General features: G+C 39.0%; 1 protein-coding gene across 4 annotated transcripts in view; it reads right to left on the bottom strand.

The window, feature by feature from the left end:
• Nucleotides 1-2,905: 2,905 nt before the first annotated feature.
• The window catches only part of LOC137258439 (nuclear factor of activated T-cells, cytoplasmic 3-like), a 30,325-nt gene continuing 6,449 nt past the window's right edge, over nucleotides 2,906-26,781 (bottom strand). For 3 of the 4 annotated variants that reach the window (XM_067796117.1, XM_067796119.1, XM_067796118.1), the window contains exons 3-15: nucleotides 26,568-26,690; nucleotides 25,899-25,988; nucleotides 25,071-25,538; nucleotides 22,855-23,677; nucleotides 22,235-22,478; nucleotides 21,800-21,990; nucleotides 20,795-20,976; nucleotides 19,855-20,048; nucleotides 18,598-18,721; nucleotides 13,196-13,273; nucleotides 12,494-12,865; nucleotides 12,000-12,215; nucleotides 2,906-11,122 (exon numbers count right to left, since the gene is read on the bottom strand). In XM_067796117.1, the coding sequence (XP_067652218.1) occupies nucleotides 11,073-11,122; nucleotides 12,000-12,215; nucleotides 12,494-12,865; nucleotides 13,196-13,273; nucleotides 18,598-18,721; nucleotides 19,855-20,048; nucleotides 20,795-20,976; nucleotides 21,800-21,990; nucleotides 22,235-22,478; nucleotides 22,855-23,677; nucleotides 25,071-25,538; nucleotides 25,899-25,988; nucleotides 26,568-26,690 (3,155 nt within the window). In that variant the 3' untranslated portion in view covers nucleotides 2,906-11,072. The remainder of the gene's footprint in view (nucleotides 11,123-11,999; nucleotides 12,216-12,493; nucleotides 12,866-13,195; nucleotides 13,274-18,597; nucleotides 18,722-19,854; nucleotides 20,049-20,794; nucleotides 20,977-21,799; nucleotides 21,991-22,234; nucleotides 22,479-22,854; nucleotides 23,678-25,070; nucleotides 25,539-25,898; nucleotides 25,989-26,567; nucleotides 26,691-26,781) is intronic. The other variant, XM_067796120.1, reaches the window with a different exon arrangement.

Genomic DNA, 26,781 nt, shown 5'->3' with positions numbered 1-26,781 from the left:
TCTTTCAATGCTGCTCCTATCGATTCCTTCAAAGAGTTTTCTGAGAGTGAAGTGCGGTCTCTCATTAACGATTGTAACTGTACTACATGTGAGCTGGATCCGCTACCTACCAAAAGTGCTGCTCATGTACTCTGATATCCTTTTGCCCGTGATTACAATGATTATCACCAAGAGTCTGTAACTGGATCTGTACCCACATGTTTCAAGAGAGCAGTAGTGAAGCCTCTTCTAAAGAAACAGGATCTAGATTCATGAGCTCTCAGTACCTATGGGCCTGTATCAAACTTGTCTTTCTTATCTAAAGTGCTGGAGCGGGCAGTTAAATGTCGATTGTCTTCCCACCTAGACAAGTTTGGTCTGTATGACAAATATCAGTCTGCATATAGGTCAGGACATAGTATGGAAACTGCGCAACTTCGGATAATGAACGACATGCGTATTTCTGTGGATAAGGGCCTAACAAAACCCAAGTTTATTATTTTTGTTGGATCTCTCCGCGGCCTTCAATACTATTGATCATGAGGGAATAGCTCTGACACTGAGAGATTCCACTGGTGTCAACGGGACTGTGCTGAAATGGTTTGTGTCCTATCTCTCTGACAGAGTCCAGTCTGTTTGTTTTGGCGACTGCAGCTCGGAACCAGCGGGTCTGAAGTATGGTGTTCCCCACGGATCAGTGTTCGGGCCAATCTTGTTCAGTCTGTATACTTCAAACCTAGGGAAGTATATCTCATCAACAGAAATGTTACATCACATGTACGCCGACCATACTCAGCTACTCAATGTTTTTAAACCTGGGGATTCTGCCCAAGCTGTCAGTGCGCTTGAAGCTTGTGCTGATGGGGTCAAGTCATGGATGACCCAGAATAAACTCAAGCTAAATGATAGCAAGACTGAGGCACTTCTGCAAACATATTGCTGCTGATGTAGTCACGGTGCGAATAGGGGACTCTTACATTCCTCTCTCTGAACGTGTAAGAAATCTTGGAGTTCTCTTTGACAGCTATCTCTCTATGGACGATCATAAAGGCAATCTGTGTAAAACCTGCTACTTCCACCTGAGGAATATTGGATCAGTTCGGGATTACCTCTTGACTGGTATGGCCCATATGCTGGCTAGAACTCATGTCCTGTCCAGACTGGACTACGCGAACAGTCTTTTTGGTCACTTAACAAGAACACAGCTGCTCGCATTGGGACGAGAACAAAGAAAACGGCACATATCACACCTGTGTCACTACACTGATTCCCCATCCAAGCTCGAGTCCAGTATAAAATCTTGACTCTAACATATCCGTGCTTTCACCAGACTGCACCAGAGTACCTGACAGAGTTAGTTGAGCAGTATGTCCCATCTCGTGCATTGAGATCTGCAGATCAGCTCCTTCTTAAAGTGCCCAAAGTAAACCTAAAAAAGTTTGGACAGAGGTCATTTTCATTTCTTGCCCCATCACTCTGGAACGATCTACCTTTTCAACTGAGGGCGTCTACATCATTGACTATCTTCAAAACCCGCTTGAAGACATATCTCTTCAAACGACTCTACAATGTATAATACATCCAATGACAATACATTTGTACATATTCTGTAGCGCATAGAGCAGGCACTTAGTGCCTATAGATTCTGCGCATTATGAGTTTACTTTATTATTATTATTAACTGAACACATCACTCCTTCTCTCAAAACTTTGCACTTACTTCCCATCTCCTCTCAGTCATATTTAAGGTCTGCTTTATCAAGCCATGACTGCCTCAACAATGATGATCCTCCATACCTTAAGACTTCATCCAAGAACAGTATTAAAAGATGAATGTTCCAGACTGATCATCTGTGTTTCAAGATGTGTTGGTAATGGCACACTTTCAGTTTGGTGGGTCTGGACACCCGGTGTGACAACACTCCATACTAGGGACAGTGAACAGACCATGGAAAAAGGGCCAGTAAAAACACCTATAATATATTTTAAATATACATATTCATGAAGTAGTGGGCAAAAGAAAGTGAACACATTTTGCTTGAAAATTTTGGCAACGTTGTAAAGTTAGTAAAATCCTTTAAGGCAGAACAGTTCGCCCACTCTGTCTAAGCATGCACCCAAACGTCGCCATGTTGACTTTGGAGAAGTGAATTTGTGAAAAATGGCAAAAACATACATCTCAGAGATTTTGCAATATGTTTGTTGAGAAATGGTATAAAAGGCAATACATCTCAGCTGACATAAAACCACCGAAATTAAGCCACGGCTAAAAGTTCCTGAGACAGAGAGGACCAAAGGAATAAGACAGGTGGGTGCCAATAACAACCATATTGCAAGGGCCCTGAACTGTACACGTGTACCACGATCAGGCTGTTCCAGCGTTACAAGCAGACTGGCAGCAGGTATCTGTCCCATGCGTGGAAACCAGGAACATCATCATCGTAGGCCACAGTGGGCAAAGACTGTGCATCACTGCCTGATATGACATTGCACAGAAATCACATTCCTTACTGAAAACACCACAGAACCTTCATACACTGACTCCAGCAACCTCGTCAGAAGGGACAAAGGGATCAGGTGGCTGGACCTTGTGACTGATGTCCCAATCTCAGAGATAATGCAACTGCCAGGATCTGTAATAACCAAACTATCTGGTCGAAACCAGCGTTATTTACAGACAGTAACCGGTAGCCGAAATATACTGAGGGGAAAAAAATAAGGGATTACATGAAAAGACATGTGTTCCTTTATTTTTTTCAAGGTTTCTTCTTTTGTAAGTGATACAAAGCTTGCAGAGTAACCTGAAAACAAAAAAGGGCACTCTTGTGCTTTCATGCGATCCCTTTTTTCCTTCAGTATATTTCTGGTGCTGAGAAAGATAATAAATAATGCCCCTTTGTCTGCATAGAGAAAAACATAAGGTGTGTTTCTTTCAATATTTTCTTTATTTAGCTTGGACAACACAAAACATAAAAAAATTGCAACATATGTATGAATGAATACCATAAATGAGAAGTATTTGGCAAACACTATTCTGTACAGTTTTGCATCACTGTAATAATGCTTAGTCAGTATTTCACCAAAAAGCTGTGTACAATTTTTCACCCTGCAAACAAGAATCTAATGGTTTTAAGTATTCTTCGGGATTATGCTAGGAGGCTATTGCAAATTATTAGATACCAATTTCCTTCTAAATGTTAACTTGACAAATCTGACAGCTAACAAGTATATCTATACATACATTTAAAAGTTCTTTTATTTAAAATAAAAATCTCAAAATTTAACAAAGTTTCACTGGTTGTATTCCATCTGACATGGATTGCATGTCGCACAGATATAACCACTGTAATCACAAGTCCCTGTCACATGATCAGAGACTGATGTCACACGCCATTAACAACACCTTGGTGTAGTTAGCCAATCACAACACTTGTAACAACATTGCAGTGGAAGTACAAGCAGTGTCACCTAGGTATACTCAACCACAGCTAGATAAAACAAGGGGTTGTTATAAAACTTCCCTTTCCGTGTTGCTGATGCATCTGAATATTGGTTTGTTATGTTTAACTCCTTCATGGAAATATTTCACCGAGATGGCCATGCTGATTTGGTTATATTCACACAGAGCTTTTGACAACATTGTGTGCTTGATGTCTGAGCCCCTTGTTGGAGGCATGGCGCCACAGAACATGTGACATGTCCTAAACACAACAAAACAACCACTACACCCTTCACAGGGTTGAATGTACAGAACTTCTATCAATCATCAGAAAAACACATGGTATTCACATAGTTGGTGAAATTGTGAATAAATTAACTATTCTGTGTTAACTGAATCCAATTTTCTTTTTATTAACATTCTTGGAAGAAGTTTCTAGGGAAACAGTATTAATTTTTTTCTTTCGAGGGTAGACATCAAAACTTGCACACATTTGTCACATGTTTTCAAATGTTCAAATATATATTTACAAAGTAACCAGACAAGTCTAATGCTATGATCAGATGATGTGATCAATGAATGCACACATATTTTGATTACGCATGAACAGATACAAACACAAATAACTAAATCATTAATGAGTTCAATCTCTGAAAATGTGTCATGGATGATTAAACATCTAGGTTGACTAAATGGAACAAGGGTCAAAGGTTACCAATTTCATGTCAAATGACACAAGCCTCAAATTAGGTTTGTGATCAACTAGCTGACACGTCAAACCAAGCCATGCTGACCTATACTGGATATGATGACGTTTATGATTTCACTCGCCAGTTATTCTAAAGATGAAAATGGCTTCACAATAGTTGTAGTTTTGGAATAAGGCACACTAGTTACTAGCCAGTTGTGTTTGTATCTGTCCTCTTTAGTTAATTCATCACAGATAATGCATTTAAAAGTATAGTCCCATGTCAAACATGTAATACTCGTTCACTTGTAGAAAACAAAGCTGCACATGTTAAAATAATTAGCATATGCTTTATATTCAATATAAATAGTGTCACATCAATTTGTACACAAGCATGGCTATGCTCCATGCCAAAGTAACCATGTTCTATTGTTTCACAACACATATCACTTCTTGACCTTTCAACAATGTTAACAACTGCAATCCATCCTGATTCATTAATTAACCAAATTTAGAAAAGAACATGGCCACCTGCACATACACAATTATATGGAATTCAAGATGGCTGCCTGATGATGTAGTTTTTGACCACTTTCAGATATGTTTGATGATTAATTTGTCTTTTTATAGTCCAGATTGCCTTACATTTTTTAACACAGGAAATACATACAACACAACAGGACTACATCTGAAAGTGCCACTACAAGCACGGCGCCTTTGGACTAGAAAATGTTACTGCTCATTGCAGCCATCTAAACCTTGTCTATGTCAATACTTGCTGTCGGAAGACAGAATTCCTGTTGCATGTTGCTATGTACACTACATCTTTCTTAAAGATCTAAAAACATTTCAGATATTACAACAAGATCATCAGCTTGATGTACATTTGGTTATTTACAGAATTCAATTTTAATCTTTAAACTGCCCTAAAGTTTGTAGCACCCAATGAAATATGATGTTAGTTTTGAGATGTATTTTTCATGAGCAGTATGTCAGTTCCTGGACTGACAACCTTCCTGCAGGGTTTTAATGACTGCACAAGTCCAGTTCCAACCCTTGGTGAACTAATCTTGAATTTCGTTATTCGATCATAGTTACACTAGGGACTAAAAAAGTTATGCCCCTTCTGTGTCTTCTCCAATTGGCCAATCAGATTCCATCTCTCATATTACTCATATTTTCTCCAAAGAAAAAGGTGGTTGAACACCTTGAGTAAAAGCATCAAAATTTTTACATGATACTGTTTGACGAGTGGATGGTACATATACTTTGCAAGTTGACATAAACTCTGCAGGTCAGTCTACAGACCAAATGGTGATTCAGACAATTAACTGTGACTGGACTCTGCAGACTCGTTTGTCAACCAATACATAACTCCAAAATGTGAAACTGGACTTTGGTAGCCAGTGACTCCCTTCCTTGTGAAAGATGGGACATTTGCCAGAAGCAATGCATATAACAGCCATCAAACATGACAGAAATCTTAAAAAATCATATTTCCCTTGTTTTGTATATAAACACCAAAAGATAAAAATTTAAAATTTAGTCTTGAGTATTTGGGAAGTTGTGAATGAATATATGTTTAAAACTTTACAAATGGCATTAGGCTAGTCAAATGACTCAAGGAATAATTAAGAAAACCTCCTCATGAATTTAATATGAGCAAATGAAGAGAGACAGAGAACTATCCTTATCACATCTACTAACTGACCAGAAAACTACCCCAACTTCATAGAAGAAGACATCTCAACATGTACGAATACTCGTATTATATGAAGAATAAGAATATGAGATTCAAGTTTAACTATTTGCAAACCAAGAGAGTATACACAAGACACAAACAACACAATCACAGTTGTCAGTAAGCAGAACATAACCTCTGTAAGTAATAAAGTCTTTAACAGCAATTTATATTTTGCATGCTGAAAACGTTTCAGTGATTTATCGAGGACATGAGTGTAATTTTTCTCCAGATTGGTCATATTTTCCTAAATTCAGAGGTATTGATAATGCATTACTACATTCGAGTAGAATTAAATTTATGAAAACCTTTGTTTCAGACTTCACATTTGTGAAACACTTTCATAGCAGATAGCTAGAATAAGAAATGTTTCATTCCAGTCAGGGATGTTTTAGTGTTGATAAATTCCTGGGTTTGAAAGCTTAACTGATACACTGATTAAAACATTCACATTCACAATAGCACTGCTGTATCACAAATGTAACACACAATTACAATCAAACACTCAGTAAAAACTTTGTCAATCTGAAAATCGAATCATCTAAAAATGAACTAAGAATAAAACTACGAAAAAAATACATAAATTATGAATGAAAAATCACACACAGAATGTGTACTTAAATATTTCCAGTTAAGTATTATTTCAGTGTTTCATGATTGAACCAATATTTCAAAACTACCGCAGTCGTCTAAACCAACTACTATCAATTTAATTTATCACTGAGCTAACTAATCTCATGGCATCATTTCAAAACTCCCATCTTTGGTGATTAGGTAATGATTAGTCAGATATACCATAATAATGATAATTAAATGTAGGAACACAAATTCTCAGTTACAATTATATAAACTGGTTTGGTATACACCATTTTGCTGCTACATAGTATGTTTGAGTAAAATAATAAAATCTCTTTGGTAATCTGCTATTTTCAATCCTTCATAGTCTTAATTTTTCATCAAATTAAAGCATATATAAGTCTCCAGTTACTGAATTCTTGATACTAATATCTTCAACAACAACAAACTGTAAATTGAAAAATAATACAAATCATTGTCAAACGTATAAATTTCATGGAAAACTCTAATGTAGAAGGGTCAAGTCCCAAGGAAGGACATCTTTGAAATGATATTAAAAACTGACAAAAAAAAAGAACACAAAAAGGCTGACATATGTACCTTCCACCCTTAAATGTACATACTACTTACTTTGAATGTAGTCTGTCCATTTGCTAATTAATAAAAACTAAAGCTTCAAAATATTGATAAACTTAAAATATGTGCCCTAAAAATAGGACTGGTTATATACATAGCTTAATTGATTATAGATCAATATCAGAGAAGTAACTTCCAGCGAAACTGTAGAAGTCCAAAAGAAATTAAAATTTCACACCACTAGCGAGTGAAGACATGTTTATGTATGATTACTGACAAAAATAGTGTTCTGACCATTATTTCTTGGAGGCCCATGAAACCGTTTTTCATCAAAAGCGTATGAAGGATATTACTGATGACACAATTTTCATATTGATAATTGTTAATAATTCTTCCCATCAATGATATTTCCAATTATCAAACTTTACAGCTAGCACTACAAAAAAAACCTCCATCACAATTACATCAAACCATTTCTTAGTGTATAATTTCTGTATGAAATATTATCTATAATTCTCTCTTAGATAGATAAAAAACATTAAGATGTAAACCACATTTCCTCTAATATGCACCTGAGTGATTAATTTTTCAATGAATTTCTAGACCTGGCATTTATTGGAAGCCCAGCGCTTACTGGGCTTACTAGGTGAAAGAAAGTTTTGACTAAAGGACCATTCCTTAATAAATCTACTTTTGGATCAAAAGAGAATACATTCATAGAAAAATGTACTTGGCAGTTATTATAACCAGTGCTTATGAGAGACCCAGTACTTATTTCTTAAACTGCTCTCGTTGCTTATTAGAATCCTGGTGATATTAGAGTCTCAGCACTTATTAGAGTACATATGGCACTTCTGAAAGTAAAGTGTAATTAATTAATCTTGTATTTCCTTTATTTTTCTGAACCATATTAACACAAATAATGAGCACAAAATATTCCATGGTAGGAGGAACCAATGAGTCATACACCACTCGGCCCTTTCTAGGTTTGTAACAGTTAGCACCTCGTCAGTCCTAACAGCTGGGTCTTGGCGACTTAAAGAGTACATGTGTAATTTCTTCACATACTACTTTCCTATCAACTATGACTCACCAGAAAAGTAACACTTATATTATACTTAATTGGATCAACCATAATATTTTGACAGATATTGTATCAAGTTCATGAAGTTAAGCAAAAGTGCATCCCTCTATATACTTTACTGCATCATTATGTACAATATATACAAGTACTATATATACTCATTTACATATATATCTACACGTCGACTCTGTCCACTATGGGGCTTACTTCAAGTTCTTATGTCTATATCAAGTTCATTGGGTTAACTATTCAAACAATATTTTGAACTTGTGATAAAATACTGACAGATATTAGGTTCTGTTGCTCACTTTGATAGAAGAATACAGCATTCTGTTATGATGCAGACTATACCTATTGCCAAATATACAAAGTGAGTGATATTATACACTGATATTTCCTGGTGTATTGATCTCTAACATTTCCATCATGGTAGCTATAGAAACCACTGGGATAAATCCAGTTTGGATAAATTTCATATGAAGGTCGATGGTCATAAACAGAAATGTGAAGAAACACTGTCCTTGTGTTGCTGTAAATCAAACTTCACGTTGTGACACGCACCAACAAATGACAATTGTCTAGCCTTAAGGATGTAAAAAAAACCCCAAAACATATTAACAGACCGAAACTGATACCAGTTAGCAATAAATAATACCAGGGCTGGTGGTGATATTGTTGATGGTTTACACTGGTATTTTAATGCTTACATGAGTTTCTCTTAATAAGTTCGTTGTTGATAAAAGTAAAAGTAAGTAACAGTTGCAGGGTTGGTCTTGCTGTTTCAGACAGACCTGGTTTTCTATACCTATAACAATTCAGCTATTTTCCTGATCACATATCAGTACCCTGGAGGAGTATCAAATGTTTTCTATTCAGCATGTGGCATTCTGATCAAAGCTTGTCATTGAAGTAAAATTTGGGAAGTTTTCCATTCCTATTAAAGATTTTATTCCACTTACACAACTCTTTCCCAAACAGCTAAGCAAAAGCTTAGGATAAGCATTGTGAGAAATTATCTTCGAGATGGATGTGCAAATACATCTAGAAAAGGGACAACATTTAATTTCTTGCAGCAATCAAAATCTCAGAATCACAGCATCTTCTGCAGAAGAAATCAGCCAAAGTGAAAAAAGCATGTTGACATATCAGTCCAATGAGACATTCCAAATTTCCAGCATTGTTGGAAAAGTGAGGAACTCAACATTTTAAGGTAAGAGATGTCAGCAGTGACCAGTTTGACAACACTGAAGACACCTGATGAACAAGTAATATCTGTTTGTGCTTTCAAATAGAAAAGTTGGCAAGAAACTGTCAGGAACATAAAACAGGGTGATATTACCACATGTAATGTGAGACGTGGGGTGAACTGATGTTTGTGACCATTAAAACAATACTGGAAAAAACTGACAGGTGTAAAAGCTCCTCTATAAGGAACAGTTCACATGTTTGTAAAAAAACTACAGTATTACAAACAGGTCAAATACTTGTATTAAACCAAACTTTGTGTCACTGGGACATATAAAAATATGGCAAAACATTACTGCATTCACTAATATCATATCATGCCCAAGTACTCCCATACAAAAGTGCCACTGACAACACCTAAAAGAGGAAGAGCACTTCAACACCAGAACAACACAAAAACAATGCAACTGGACAATATTATATGGAATGAGTTCAATGAACGGCTTAGGGAACAAAATGAAATGATGAACAATTACAATTAGGAATATGAAAAAATTAACATTCATGTTTTGACACACTTTTATCTATGAACGTATAAATAAGGACAAATGTTATCCATTTGAATCCAAGCACTTAAAAAATATTTTGAGTATCTTTACTTTGTCAGTCATCAGCCCAAACAATAATTTGACAATAATAAGGATAATAAGGATTTGACAGTGTTACCATCATTGTGATAGCTTTGCATGTTTTGTCACTCATGTTTAGGATTAACTAAATACGTCACAACGTTTGAACCAAAGCTACCATATGGACATCTAACCAGCTCTCTTTGGCTGTATATAAGAGTGCCAGTGTTCCATGCACACTCTCCATGCTTGGTAACAAGAATACAAATATAGTATAGAAAGTATAAGATAAAAGCAACAAAGTTAATAAGTGAAGCACAATGCACTTCCAGCACTAAGTTGTCTCCCGCAGACACAAATACAAACGTATTAAGCAATGGTTGTGTTGAAAGACACATACATAACACAACTCACCAACAGAAAGCTACGCAATTATGCATCAAGGCTATTAAGCATGATATGATTAAAACTGTAATATTTTAGAAGTTATCCATTTGATATGACTCCAATACAAGCCAGTCAGGATTATGACATGATCACTTGCAAAAGACTCAAGGTTAATTTCAGCTTCATCACATATCCAATTGGTTTCAATAGAACACATTATCTGATGTATACATGCTTGTGTCATCTAACACACAGTGTTTCATTCTGTAGGGTAGTTTAATGTTAAGTAAAGAGTGTATTCCTCATGTATTTCTCACCGAAATGTCTTTGGCAGTGCTATCATGATAATGTTGTACCAAGTAAAATACACGCCATTCTCACACCTACAGATGTAACATTGACTGAAAGAGTCATTCTCCGGTTATGCTCTGAGTTGCTATGAATGTTCAATGGGATATGATATGAAGATGACTGCTTGAGTGCATTGATGTCATTCTTTGTTATGTAGTCACAAACTGGTGATAAAGCATTAACAAACATGGCACATTCAACAACCCTAACATGAACTCAAGGTCCCTTAACATTACGAATAAAAAGAAATGCTGAAAACATAGCTGCCTATGACCAGAGAGCTGGCAGTACCAGGCCTCTATATAATATGCAACAAAGCTGCGTCGCCCTGGACAGGCAGGCTGTGGGCTATCTTTGGCCCACCTTACCAGAATACAGCCTCCAAACCACGGTCACTTGTCAGTCAGCCATGTCACGGGCTGGAAGCTTGGTAGTCTCTATGTTGGGCCAGTCTGATGGCCAAGTAGAGACTTCAGGATTGACTCCACTGTCAAAACAAGAGCAACTTGTTCAATCAGATCATTTAAACGTTTTGCATAAGATCAATAACAGTGGAGAACATAGGTAGATGAACTTTGTGCTTGAAACACATTTTCAGGTGAATGATTAACTCAATTTTACATTTAAATTGTAAATATACTGTATTGTGCATAAACTGCCAGACAGCACACGAGGTCTCAAGTAGCATTCATGAATAAGAGACAACCTCCCTGGTGTAGCATTTAGAGCATAGGCTTAGAGAGTGGAAGGTCACGGGTTTGATTCATGGTTGCATCATACCAAAAGAAGCTAAAATATGGATGTATGTTATCATATGAGCAAAATGTTAAGTACGGCATTAAACTCCTTTCACCTCACCTCCATGAAGTGATTGAGTGCTTGTGTGAGTTTATTTTTATGGCACACTCAGCAATATCCCAGCTTACGACATGTATAGTTGCCTTTTGTGGCAAGCATGGGTTGCTGAATGCCTATTCTACCCTGGGACCTTCACAGGTTTCACCTCAATGAAAACGTGTTAACATGTGTTATGCGTACAATAAACTACATTAACAAAACAAAACAATTTCCACATTGCCATATATAAAGACTCACCATTGTAAGTTTATGTTAGTAAATACATGCGAGTTTCAACATTCCCACAGGGAAGTTTTCTTTGTGGACTGTTGCATGTTTTCCAAAATATTTCTTGCATTTGGGCCTAGCAAAACAGTCACTGTTACTTAAGCAATGATGTGTGCCTTAGTTCTCCACAAAATCCAGTTCAACATAAGAGACAAATCATCATGAAATACCAAGGTCCTCTCCTACTATCCTTGGATTGTGTTGTCTGTCTTATCAAAAGAAGGTGGACACTGACTCACTTGGTATATTATTCACTGTAGCCTGTGCCTGAACTGGGGCTGTTGCGTTCGTGGTGTTTCCCGGGAGGATGACAATCATTGGTGATGACTGTATCATTCCCTGTATGTGCTGGTTGGCTACACCTGCCTCTGTAGCAACAGCAGTGGAGTTAGTTTGGCCGTTGTTGCTCACGAGAATGATCTGAGAGTTGGGCTGGTTAACTCCTGTCTGCAGATCTGAAGGACAGATCAGACTACATGATTACAAAATTACAACAACATATCTTGAACATTTCCTTTGAAAGTTATTTTTTCTGTATAAAAGAATGAATGCTACAGTGCATGATATTTTCTTGCATTCCCATTTAGACACCAGATCTTGACTTTGAGGTGAGTTTAGTTCATGTTGCTTTTAGCAATATCAAAGTCGGGCCTCAGAAATGTCTTACTTTGAGGTGAGCTTAGTTCATGCAACTTTTAGTAATATCACAGTCGGGTCATCAGATATGTCTTACTTTGAGGAACCGGTTGGTTTGAAGCATTCAATAAGTCAAGCAGGGTCTTGCCAAACGCATTGTTGGCAAGCTGGGGCTGCTGTTGTGGCTGCTGTGGCGTCTGCAGTTGAGGCTGCGTCTGCACCTGGGGCTGTTGTTGTGGATGCAGTTGAGGCTGCTGATGTTGGGGTTGTTGCTGCTGCGAGGTCTCCATGGGAGTGGAGCCTCGCTCCTGCTTGACAAACGGCTGTACAGCCTGGGTGGGGATACCCTGATGGACAGCTGCCATGGGGGTGATGCCATCAACAGTCCCTGGGGGGAGCTGGAACAGGCTGGTGTTGGGGGATGGGCTGCTCTGAGTCCTTTCCACCAGTCGGTTCAACTCCAGAGCAACTAAAGTCAAAAATACATTGTCAACATGGCTCTATATATGCTATAAAGAAACAGGAATGTTCTTTGAAATTTTTCTTTTCAAAATTAACCTAATCATTGTTTTGGATGAAACTGGTCATGCTATTTGTATAATACAAATATAGCAAAAGATATTCATAACAAGCAGGAATGTTTGGAAGCTCTCGTGAATACTTTTGCTTACTCCTCATTTACACGAAAAGAATTAGTGGGTGGCAACTGAAAGGAAAACAGGACTCATCACAATTTAAAAACAATCCCCATATGTTATAAGATCAATCTACATTTTCAATGAATGTCAGAAGTCCTCACCTGGTGAAACACAGGGCAAAGAGTTCTTGCTCTGATTCTGATCTGTTTCCATTGGAACTTCCACTTGTTGGGTTGGAACTTCAAGTGGATAAAGAAACAGATTAGTGCGGGTCCCCAGACTGCCTTGGTAATCAACACACATAAGTCAGGATCAGGCAGCAGGAGCTGATGAAGTGTCCCCTCACACATCCCACCAGCTGCATCCCTACACAATACCTTCCACTAAACATACCAACATGCTTCCCTCCATATGAAGTCCACTCCCTCAAATTAACCACAAGCTGCATCCCAAATGAAATCCCTTCTCTACTCACAAGCTGCATCCCATATGAAATTCCATCCCAACCTCTACCCACAAGCTGCATCCATATGAAATCCCCTCCCTTACATTAATCACTACTTGAAGATGCATCCAATATGAAGTCCCCTCCGTACCTTCTATTTCCCAAAGGCTTCATTCCCTCCCTAACCTTGACCCACAAGCTGCATCCCCATCCCCTCCAAGGGGAATAACTGGTTCTTCCTGCAGAGAGGGCTGTGTGAGTACTGGCTTCAAGCTGGTTACAGAAATATACCCATCACTTTTGTAAAGCATACAGTGATGATACAAAACTATTTCCAATAATTGTTTGTTGTTTAAATCATTTTATCAAGAACTTGGAAATTCCATTGCGTAATTAGCATTCAAAATTGTCAAAGTGAACAAAAGACTGCTTCCTGATCAATGACTACACAAACAACCGCGGCAACAATGAATACAAAGTTTGATATTTACATTTTCTTAAAATCAAAATAATTTCATGTAAGCGCAGATGAACAAAATAAAATTGTTAAAATTAGTTACAGAGTTATTGGAAGTCACATAGCAAAAAAGCTTTAAAGCTGACCAAAGAAACATTGTGTTACTGACCACTGTCTGGTTAAAACTGGCCATGCTAGAGTCATAAAGTCAAGGAACTTATTTATTAATACAGAAAAAAAATCTGACATTTGACTTTAGATAACACTCAAATGAAAAGAAGATGAAATAGCGAGGAATAACAAATCACTTTCCAACCAAAGGACACCACTGTAGCATTAAATGTAAATTTCAAACTTTGTCATTGTTACCATTGAACAACTTCATGAGACAGGTCTGATACACGATTAACCAATTAGAATCATTGTGTTGGTGTCAATAGTAGCATGTTTAGCATTCCTAGAAATTATTGAGAATTCTGAGCAATATCTGTTGACTCAGAAAAGAATGCCTGCTTGTTACATCTCACTTCAAAATTTTATCTGTTCCCTCAAAATCAACAATCAGTTCCCAACCATAAATTGTATGTCCTGAGCTACTTTGACAAGGGAGACAATTCTGTCTGATTATTGTATCAAGTTAATCTGCTGAGCCCACAAGTACCACTACCAATATCACAAATTCTCAATAATTCCTGGAAATACCATTTTGTGTAAAATGTGTGTTTTGTCATGTCAGTGGTGTACTGCAGAGTGGGTGGGTGGGAGAAAGAATTGTTTGTAGATTTGCAGGTTTCCAAATCTCTGGGACACAGAGTCCTAGAGGCCCTGATTTCATTATGTTGGTTCCAGCAGGATCACCTCTATGAATTAACCTGGTTCCTTTACCTGCACAGACCAAAGTAAGCCAAAGGTAAAAGACTGACTAGAAAGATAGTTCACAACCACAGAAGCTCAGGTCAGAAAGACGAGGGTGAGAAGGAATGATTTGGATTCAGTTTTCAAAATGGCATTTGGTTAAAATGTTAGAACTTATATAGACTAAATCATGTTTGTTTCCCGAAGTTACAGATTTAACTGGGTAAGTGTTCATCAGGTTTTCTCTGCATTGCTATAGAGAGGTGATGTTAGTACAGGTCTGAGGCAATGGACTAGGGCATGTGAGAAGGTAGCATCTCTAGCGATCCACCTGCATCCGAGTGAGGAGACTCACATGGAAGAAGAACAACCAACACTTGCACTTTGACCTTTGACCTCGAGAGGTCAGAACACAAAGGCAATTCAGCCTGGGATCCGGAAGTCTAAGGGAAGATTACAAGATAATTAAGAATCCCCTTTACCCCCCCGATATACAAAGGTTTGGATACATAAGTAGCATGAAACACAGTGGGGGGCAGGGGCAGGTTGTGTAGCAAGCAGAGTCACATGATAGCATTGTACTTGGCAGGATCAGCTGGAACCATTACCTCTGAGTAGTTTGGGTGAACACAGCATGTTAGTTGGTTACAACATGCCACAACAGACATTCAGAAAACATCACAATCACTGTTTTGGATTTAAATACGCTCACATGCTGAGAACATAATTTCCTTGGACATTAATTTCTAGAGTTACTTGCAGTGTATGAATTTTCACCTTGACAGTCAAACCCCATAACTCCTCATGAGGTTGCTGTTCCACAATACTAAGACAACCTCATCTCATATATGACAACATCATTTTCTGCAACAGCTCAAGTTGATCATAAAGGTGAATATTTTATTATCTCCCTTGCTCCTTGCCATGTAAATCAGTCTTAAGTTAAGCTATTTTACCAGTAGAGTTGACAATGCTTTGATTTGACTTAACTTTTTAAACCAAGCTTTTAAATGTCAGTTAGCTTCATCAAAACGTAAACATTCTTCTATACTGAAAACACAGGATCTATATGTGAAGTATACAAATCTTGAGTTGAATTCAATTTTTTGAATGGATTGTAGCTGTGAAGTAATATACTGTAAAATGAACCCATCCCTCATTCATAAAGGATATTGGAAATCAATGCACTTCACTGATTAGTATCTGTACAAAATCTTTAATGCAATATTTACTTTTACCCACAACACTGCCGTGCAGTCTTAAGATTAAAAATCACTGTTGTACAATCTTGAGTTGAACAATCACTGTAGTACAGTCTAAAACTGAACAATCACTGTGGTACAGTCTAGAACTGAACAATTACTGTAGTATAGTCTAGAGCTGAACAATCGCTGTAGTACAGTCTAAAGCTGAACGATCACTGTGGTACAGTCTAGAACTGAACAATCACTGTAGTACTGTCTAAAACTGAAGAATTACTGTAGTATAGTCTAGAGCTGAACAATCACTGTATTATAGTCTAGAACATGAAAATCCAGCTGTCTTATACCATGAACATGATAATATTTACATGAGCAGTTACCATGGTTAGTTGTCAAATATCCCAGCAGACACAATAACTTGAAAAATAGATGTAGATATAGAAGCATACTATGGGGTTTGACTGACTAATTACTCCACAGAATGTTTAGTAACTTCAGACAGGTAGAATAAACTTTGGAAGAAATCTGGTTATTAGATACCCATATCAAGCTGATGATATATTGTATTAACAGTTAAGAAAAAACATTGCTTCAGGTGAACCTCTCACTACCAACATTCTGCATGCTTCCATTTAGTATTCGGTGATGTGTACAGACAAAAACAAGACGTGGTGAGGGCCATAGAATGACAATCTGTCATGCATGTGTATAGGTGTGTCCCCTTCTCATGCCCTCAGGAGGAAAGTTGAGCTGCTTCAATGTTGGCTAGGAAACATCAGGACTGGTACCACTCTCCATAATGACCACTGCTTCCGTACATTTGACTGACAAGATTTTCCACAGATCACTTTGCTTTTCAAAACCGAAAAAGCGACCTTTCCTTTTGAAAATACTGACTTACAGCTGCTCCACAACAGTAACAATCAGAGATATTCTAGGGTTAAGAAATTACTTTCAATGGGTGAGACCAGGAAGATTGTTTTTTGAGGAGGAAGCCGAACTCCTAAAGTCCCCTGCCCACCCACATGTCTCACGCTTCAAATAAAGAATAAACAACAAAATCTGTTCTTACAGTACCTCCGTAGCATGAGACTCCCATCTCTCCAATGATGCTAACATCAACGTCCAATTATCGATCTTTTAATAAGATCAGATCAAGGCATCCAAGAGCTCAGCAACCTAGACTGCCAAGTCTCTCCCTTTTTCTTTACCATTATCCAGCTGGCAAATGTGCCGAATGAAACAAAGTCAGTTACTGTTGTACATATGAATCTGTCAAAGTTTATTTGGAAAAAAAGATTATGTCCACAAAAGATTTTAAGGGTTTTAATTTTCCATTTGTTTCAATTTTTTGTCAGTACTGAAACCAAGGAACTGCTCGGGAAATTGATTAATTTGTGAACCTTATGACCAAAACATGCTCCTTTTTCCTGAACAATTCCCTAGTTCAGATCTGCGGGGAAAAGTACCAGAAAAATGTTTTTCATGTTAACGGCAAGGGAGATACTCAGCAGCTAGAATTAACAGGCTGAAATCTAACATTTCAGGTTAACATTGTATAACATGAGCACATGAATTGCTTAAGCAATGGATGCCAGTTTAATTTTGTCTGGGTAAACAGGAACAGCTAAGGCTCAAGCAGACTACACAACCGATATCATGAGATAAGATACATTCACAAATCAAAGTAGTTACAAGGGCTTATGAAGCACTTTTCGCCTTCCTATTTCAAACTGCCGTGCGGTCAACTTGTTTCAAGATCTGATTAAGTTCGGAACCAGTGAAACCACACCCAAGCATACAGTGTTCAACATCCACAACACATGCTGAGGACCTACCCCGCGATGGATGCACCCTACTTCTGGTCAGCTTATATCTCGATGACGTAGAACCTGCCTGAGCCTGAGCTGGGACTGACTGACCTTGCCGACACACGCATAATCTTACCAATTCCGATGCCAAACTGTTGTCCTTATGCAGGAAAACATTGCAGAAGGATTACTTTAGAGCCAAAGAATGGCGGTATTCAGCGCCATAGGGCAAAAGCTCATGCTTGTATACTGTAATGCTGTGATGGCAAGCATCCCTCATTAATACTGTAAGGGCATAGATGTGTCTAAAAGAAGCTGTCTCGGAATGGATTCATCTTGGCATCAAGTGCTTGTATGGCAAAAGGAGCTTGTTGCTATGGACAACGCCTGTAATTCGGGTAGCAGTGGAAGTGTTGACAACCGATCCTACCCCACACACAGATATAGAAGGGGGAATTTCACAGCACATAGATACCAACATGAATTCATTCCAATTTCAAACCCCATAATTTACAAATTACCATTTGAAAATCAATTCATTGAAAAGTCAGTGGGGTAAGGTTGTCACATAGCTAGGATAGTATACATATGCAAGTTATCACATATGCTCATTGTTGAATGGTGAATAGAGCTGAGTGGATGGATGATCAGCACTACATTTAGATTTACTGTGGATAGATAGATATGTTTTAGATCTATTTTAAAAGGTAAGACAACAAGCCGCTCACAGTATGAAGGAGGTTATGGCCAGTGGGGGCTGGGAAGAACAAGGGGAGGTAACTGCTGTACTTACCTGGGTTGTAATAGAACTCCTGGGGGTCGCTGATCTTCCCTCGACAGTGGATGACGATCTGCACTAGGATGGGTTTCGAGATGCTCTTCTCTTGATACTCAGGAATCTTGCAGATTAAATGTGTCTGCAAGTAGATTTTGGAGTAAAAGTAAGAGCATGTTGATGAGATCAAAACCACGACTAAGGTTTATTAGAAACATGGTTTTGTTAATGTCACACTCTGCATTATTTCAGCTACAAGACTGTGGTCAGTAATTAATCAAGTCCAGTGATCACCGGTGGCATGGTCGGCGAACTGGCTAATATGCCAGGCTGGCGATCCAGCGAGGTCTGAGGTGTCGGGATCGAACCCACCTGTGACCGGGCATGAAAACCTTGGAGTCAACTTTGTGTGTAACTATTTCTGTGTTGCCACAACCCCTAGTGTACAATATAGCACCCTGTGCCCTTAAGAGAACCTACGAATAGGTTGGTATATGACCAGATGGTGACAATATGTGCAAACACCTAGTTGCAGGTACAGCAACGTGCAGTGAACTTGGAAAAATACTGTGACTGTGTTCTAGTCCACCGAGCTGTCAATGGGTACCTCGATAGGACGCGACAGCTACACAAAAATACCTGGTGCACCTAGAAGCAGCAAGTGTTGCATACTCCCAAGGGAGTTGAGACTGATAATATGATGGGCCGTTGATATTGACATTCAATGATCGTGGGAAATATTTGTCTGCGCCGTCAGCGAGCACTAGTTGCTACTATGTGCGCTATATCAATATCCTAAATATCCTATAATAATCAACATCATGAGCATTGGTCAAGGGATACGATGCAGCTTGTCAACAAGGTCAGCAAAGCATGACTACATGATCCCATTTGTCACATCTTACAACAAACATGGGTTACTGAAGACAAATTTTAATACAGATCCTCACAGGTTACAATAAACTCACTGTGCCTGACCATCTGTCCTGTTATGACGTGTAATGACCGTGGGGGACATAGACCGAAAATCCACCCATGTTCTTAAAAGATTCTACCACATCCATGACCCATGGATATGACGAAACGTCACAGAAACACTTGCATCATGCTGTTCAGCTGCATCACATGCATGTTCTATGGTTTGATTCACAGGTAACAGCCTTCAGCTGTATTGTGTCAAAACAGTGCAATTATTATGCAAGATGCTCCTAATACGTTCTTGTCAACAAGGACCATGTAACATAGTGACACATAATCTGTTTTTCCTGTGCCTACCTGCTGGAAATATTCCTGGTCAATGTCAGCCTCCTTCTCCCACAGCGTCTTGCCATTCTCAACCGAGATCTCCTGGAACTTTACCTGGGTGCCCTTCAGGAAGTTCTTCCCGATGATGAACAGGTCCTGCCCACCAGTTGCAGGTGCCTCTTCCAGACTCATCCGGCTGATTTCTGGCTGACCCACTGGCTGAGCTGAACAAATATCATTCACATGAACATCTCATATAGAACATGAACATTAAGCAAAGCTTCACACAGAACTATCATATGTAGATCATATATCATTCACATGAATATCTCATATAGAACATGAACATTCAGCAAAGCTTCACACAGAACTCTCACATGTAGATCAAACATCATTCACATGAACATCTCATATAGAACATGAAGACTCATCAAAGCTTCTCACATAACTCTCATAGATATCTCAGACAGCATCAATGTAAAAGGAGACTGATCTAAACAATCTGACTCGAAGACTTGCAGAGTGACTAAGCTGAACTAGAAGTATTTACTCAGCTCAGCACAACAGCACCTGAGCTTAGTGTTGGAATAAAGATCAAAGTGATAAAAGGTTTAGATGTTCACCAGTTCAGGAAGGGTAATCACTTGAAGCTCACTAGGACTAAGACTGTCCAAAATTGTGCTGAACACACAAACAACACATTGCATTAGCTGCTGATTATGGCATATGCTTTATTTACTCTCACTCTAGTCCCTTGAAAGTGTAAGTAATCCACATGCAGTTGGTTCCAAATTTATACTCAGTTGGTGCAACACCTGGCTGCTAAAATGATCACATCACAGATCAACAGAATATGTCAGTGTCAATAAAGTCACGATCCTGTTAGTTGCCTCTTTCGACAAGCATGGGTTACTGTAGAACAATTCCAACCTTTGTGTTCACAGTAGTGAACAGTCAAGTAAGTACTTACTGCAGATGATGGGCGATGAAGCCACTTGCAGCGTCTGGAAGTTGCCATCAGGTTTTTGGAAGGTAACTCTGAATATCAGCCGTGCTCTTGTACTGTTTTTCTTCTTTGCTCGAGCTTTGGCAACCCCAATTCTCTTCTCCACATCAGCATTACGCAGTTTAAGGATGCCAACACAATCAACACTTAAGAGAAGAGAGTTGGATTTGTAGATATCCATTACAACTATTCACAACATGAGGAAGTTACTTTCAGTTTAACTATGCCTGATAATGTGTTTTTGTTTTGGTAAAAAGGCTTATCAGCTATATATTGTATAAGTGTGCGAAATAGTTAATGGCCAGTAAATCGCCACAGTCAATGGCCCGAAAGGCTAGGGAATTTTCATGGGGTCGTATTGTAAGTGTATCAATATTCATGACTTGTTAAGTTATAATACCCTTTTAAATCATGCAATAATCTGATAAAAATATTCATCACATTTGCAGGTTTACGCTGAAACCTGTATCATGACAAGATCTAATCCTCATATATTTTTGTAATCCCTTGTCGCTTCTACATTAAAATTGTGTGTAAATTTTGTGGGCTAGTAACTTAAAGACACAGCTAGCCCAACTGGCACGGAAATTTGGAACTATTTGGCACACTGTATTGAATAATGTTCAACTGTTACATAAGGCTGGGTCCAACAAACCAGTGGTTGATGTTACATAAGGCTGGGTCCAACAAACCAGTGGTTGATATTACATAAGGCTGGGTCCAACAAACCAGTGGTTGATGTTACATAAGGCTGGGTCCAACAAACCAGTGGTTGATACTATGAATATCACCCCACTTCAATGGGGTAGAAATGCCCCTCAGTCAACACGTCACTGAGCATGACAACTGGCTCTAGCACAGTCACTTATTACAAACAGCACAAGTGTGCAAAGGTGTATCTAGATTTATATGTCTATTCCCTGATATACCCAAAAAGTCTTCTTATTGAACACAAAACAAACTTATTACCTGACTGTCATTTCACTAGCTGGTGTCATTTCCGTCTCTATGACGACAGTGCCATCTATTTCCTTCTCCTTGGACGGGGTGGAGTTCTTGCCACACACTTTGCAGGCCTGGTAGAAGCCATGGGGCTTCACTCGTCCAGTCTCATTACCTACAAACACCTGTAGACACACGGTCTCGTTGTGGCCAATAAGCTGAAAAGTCAAAGTTCAAGATTTATGTAAAAGACCAAGGACAAATCACTAAGACCTCATAAACATATTACTTCTTTTACAATAATGTTGTATCACTGGCATTTGTCTTTGTCAACATTAAAGTTGTTATCAAACATTTGGTAATGATCACTATGATTCTGTCTTGCAAACACCCTGAATACCCTTTGGCCACAAATCTGAACAAATCCATGCCAAAGTTGCCATCATAACCCATAAACCAAACCTTTATAACAGGATGCGCCTGTTGGGAACGATCCTTGACGGCCCCACGACTGCCCTCTGTCAAGTAACGTGCTCGGTGCTGCTCCTCTGGCTGCGATACAATCCGCAGTTCATACTGTTGGGTACGAGCGGGGAATTGAGCCCCCAACCCTGTGTCCTTCACCTTGCGAGGTCTCTGTATGGGCGGGGCCATGGACTTGAGGGACCCAGTTTCTGCAGCAGGGGGGAGGTGCTGAGCAGGCCTACTGAGACAAAAGAGGAGCAAAAGGATAGTGATGAGGAACCAGCCATCTGTAACATCACTTAATTTTTGTACTCTATCAGACTTATATGAGGCAAAGATGCTGTCAGAAATAACCAAACCAAACAATCACATCGGTCTTCCATATAGTTGAGAACATCAATTTACATATTGAATTAGTCACAAACCTATATCTATCTGTTACTTGCTAACCCATTCACTACATCAGCTAACAACACAATAACAGAACAAATGAATATATTCAATAGCTTTATAACACTACTACTAAGTTAATACAACCTGAGGTGGTGCCATTGCAGTCCCTACACTACATAACTCTACACTAACAAATGCCTGAACAATGTCCAATCCTATAGTACCTGGGGTCTGCAGGACTCGAGCTAACAGTCTGATTGTTCGAACCGAAAGTAAACAAAGCTTGGTTTTCCTGCCCAAACTTAGTAAACTTAAAGTTCATCGTGGATTCTGCCCCTCCTGCATCAAACAACTTCTCAACGGATATCTCAGACTGTAGATTCGTGTGCGCATCAGAGTTGTGAGTGGACTTCTGGACCTTGTTGGGGACATCTGCTTCAACAGGGTCCTGCTTGAAAGTCACCGCACTCCACAAGTCATTGGCAGCATCGTCGTCTTGGAGATGCAGTTCTGCTGACCTGTTGATGAGTGTCAGCTGACTTGTAGGGTCGTGGAAAACACTATTGGGAGAAGATATTGAAGAAGCCGATTCTGGGACATTTTCTTCAGGGCTTGACACAGGGCTTGGGCTCAGACTACTGTTGTCAACTTCATTATTAGTCAACATTTGCCTCAACATTGAATGTTCACTGCGGCCAGGATTCACTTGGTGTGGTATATCTTGTTTACTTGTGTCCATCATCAGAATCTCCCGAATCTCACTTGACACAGCAGCTTGTTGCTGGTCTGGGATCTCCACATTAAGAAAGTTAGTGGTGTTAGTTGTGACTAGGTTGGTGTTGGTTGTAAAAGGACTCTGGTTGAAGGAGGCAGGTGGATCTGATGCCGGTGCCTCCGTATTGGTTTGTCTGTTTGTGATGGACTCAAGGACAGATTGTGGACCTATATTACCTGATGCCAAGGAGGAGACAGGTGAGAACATTTGTAGTTTCACGTTCGCCAGGTCAGCAGGAAGGTCCATACGTGGGTGTTGCCCTGACATCGGACCTAGGAAGAAGACAATAAAAGTTTCAGTCCTCCTATCTCAGAATCTAAAACTGATTAGCAAGTTATTGCTATCTCACAATGCTAATTTCTTCTGTTATATTTACTGATATAATTGAACAAATAGCCTGAGATTGGGATGTTGAATTGTTGTAAAAACACATACTGCCGCCATCTTGATTTACAGCAAATGCACAAAAGAATCATCAGAAGATAACACATCACCCGGCCCCCACATATTTGGACAAATCATCTGAGAGTTACTTGATGTTTTCTTAGATTAAGTTTGAATCGTTTCCAAGGAGGTCATGAAAAATATAAATGCCATATATCTGTAAACAGCAAAGGGCACCACTTCAAGATCTGTCTCATATATCTGCCAAGATCTGTTGAAAGATAACAAATGGTTTTCGAGTTGTCCTCTGGAAATGAAGCCCATACCTCCATTTTGAGACTAAGTCAGAATTGTTTCAATGGAAACCAGGAAAAATAAAAATGCCAAAACCTGTAAGTAGCAAAAGGCACCATTTTAGCTTTTGATTGGTATATCTACCAAGTTTTGAGGAAAAACAAAGAACGGATTTTAAGGTCTGCTCCGGCAACAAAGCCCATCCCTCCATTTTGAGACGAAGTCCGAAACGTTTCCATGGAAACCAAGAAAATCATAAATCAAGTATGTAAATAAGAAAAGGCACAACTTTAGGGTCTCCCCTACATATCTGCCAAGTTTTGCAGAAAGACATTTAGAAGTTTTTGAGTTGTGCTCTGGAAGCGAAGCTCATCCCTCCATTTTGAGACAAAGTCCGAAACATTTCAAGAGGAACCGAGAAAATAATAAATCACAAAAACCTGTAAATACCAAAAGGCACCACTTTGGGCTCTGCCACCCACATCTACCAAGCTTTGCAGAAAAATATTGAACGTTTTTTGAGTTCTGCTCTGGAAACAAAGCCCATCCCTCCATTTTGAGACTAAGTCCGAAACGTTTCCATGGAAACCGAGAAAATGATAAATCACAAAAACCTCTAAACAGCAAAAGGCACCAAGTTCTGCAGAAAAATATTGCATGGTTTTTTAGTTCTGCTTCAGAAACGAAGCCCACCCCACCATTAGACTAACACCAAAATGTTCCACGGAAAAACAAAAAAAACTAAAAATGCCAAAACTCTGTAAATAGCAAAAGGCACAACTATAGGTTGAGATCATTATATCTATCAAGTTTGGTCTAAAAATATCGAATGGTTTCTGAGTTATGCTCCGGAAACAAAATGATTATGGATGGACGAACGGACAGACATTACATGCCGGGGGGATAAAAATGAATCAACACCTTCTTGAATGACAATGAGATGGAATACATTTGAGGTAGAACATGAATTCAAACACATTCACTTACTGGTAACCACTTTCATGTTGTTTGAAGACACATTGTTACCAATTCCGGTAGTAATAGCCGTCTGCTGACTCTGGTTCACAGGTTCAGTTGCTGATGAAAGAGAAGCCTTACAAGTTTTCACAGGAAAATCACAGGCAACCTGGCATCCTGTTGGACTAGGCTCAGTTTTCACCGGAATCAAGTTATCATGCCCAGAAAGAACATTAACCATACATGTATTTGTCATTGGCACAGATGTTGGTGGATTGGCCGTAAAAGTTCCAGATGTGATGCTGTTTGTTGTCACCATGGTGACAGTTTCTGTAGAAAACCCATTATTTACCAAGCCTGAATTGCTTGTATTGGTACAAGAATAGGTGGTGGCTATCATTGGTACAGTTTCTGCCTGGGCTGTCTCCTGGGGCATCTTGGGCTGACTGGAGGACAACATCTGCTGCAGCACTTCAGTTATACTCCGGTCAGAGAGATCTGAAACACATGGTCACGCATGGATGAGGATGACACAAAATGCTGCACAGTAGTAACATGTTACATCTAATATCTTAAATTTTACTTCAGCATGAAGTGGACTCACTGCATAGGTTTTACTGTGTGGAGTAGTAAGTAACCTCAGGGGTCTTCAGTAGTGATAGTGTGAGTTTAGTTTTACGCCTCTTTTACCAATATTCCAGCAATACCATGGCAGAGGACACTGGAAATAGGCTTCACACATTATATCTATGTGGCGAATTGAACCAGGTCTTCGGTGTGACAAGCAACAGGTGTAACCACTAGGCTACCCCACCGTCCGGGGATTTCAGCAACTAATGGACTGAATGTGGTACTCACTGACTGACTGTATGGGTGTGTTACTGGGTGAAGCACTACCATCTGGAGGCTTCAACAGGTTACTGAACAGCTGACTTCCTCCTTGTAAACCTTAAAATAACGTAACAGATTCTGTTAGTTTAACATAAAGTTAACTTCAAGAACTTGTCAAATACAGCACACCTGATAACTACAGCCTTATACATAATTTCCTGCAGATAAAGCAAAATTTTCAACAGAGAAGAATGCATGTACATTATTAATCAACAGAACTTTCTACAACAGGTGTAGAGAGTGAATATAAAGATATATATATGCAATAATTCATTTGAAGTGGAAACTAGCAAAAAAAATGTGAAGAAAGAATCATGCTAAACTTTTGTTAGTCTGTTGGCACACTCAGCAATATTCTAGCTATATGGTGGGGTCTGCAAATAATCTAGTCCGACTCAGACAATCCCGTGATCAAAATCATGAGCATTGGTCTACGCAACTGGGATGTGATGACATGTGTCAACCAAATCAGCAAGCCTGAGAAACCTATCCTGTTAGTTGCCTCTTACAACAACCTGGATCTTCATGGGTCTCAGGATTAACAATTATTTAAAAAAATAAACTATCTGCAAACAAGAATACAACATGTATGCAACAAGTGTGGCTACTACTGGGTTCATAGTATCATCACTGTACCTGCACAGTTTGTGGGCAGTGCGTTGAGGACTTGGGTGTCGAGTGACTGGGGCAGCTGGTCACCGTTAGACTGCTGAAGTAGATTTGTGATGAGGTCCTGCTCGAGGAGAGTCTGAGGGGCAGCTGTAAAAACAAAAACAACAAACATAACATCAGTGCACACGACATTACATAGTTCATGGATGTATACAGCCCACTTTCCCAGTTTTGGGGT

Source organism: Haliotis asinina, chromosome 12, assembly GCF_037392515.1.
Source record: "Haliotis asinina isolate JCU_RB_2024 chromosome 12, JCU_Hal_asi_v2, whole genome shotgun sequence".
NCBI classification, from domain to species: domain Eukaryota; kingdom Metazoa; phylum Mollusca; class Gastropoda; order Lepetellida; family Haliotidae; genus Haliotis; species Haliotis asinina.
This window is presented reverse-complemented; position numbering and strand designations above follow the sequence as displayed.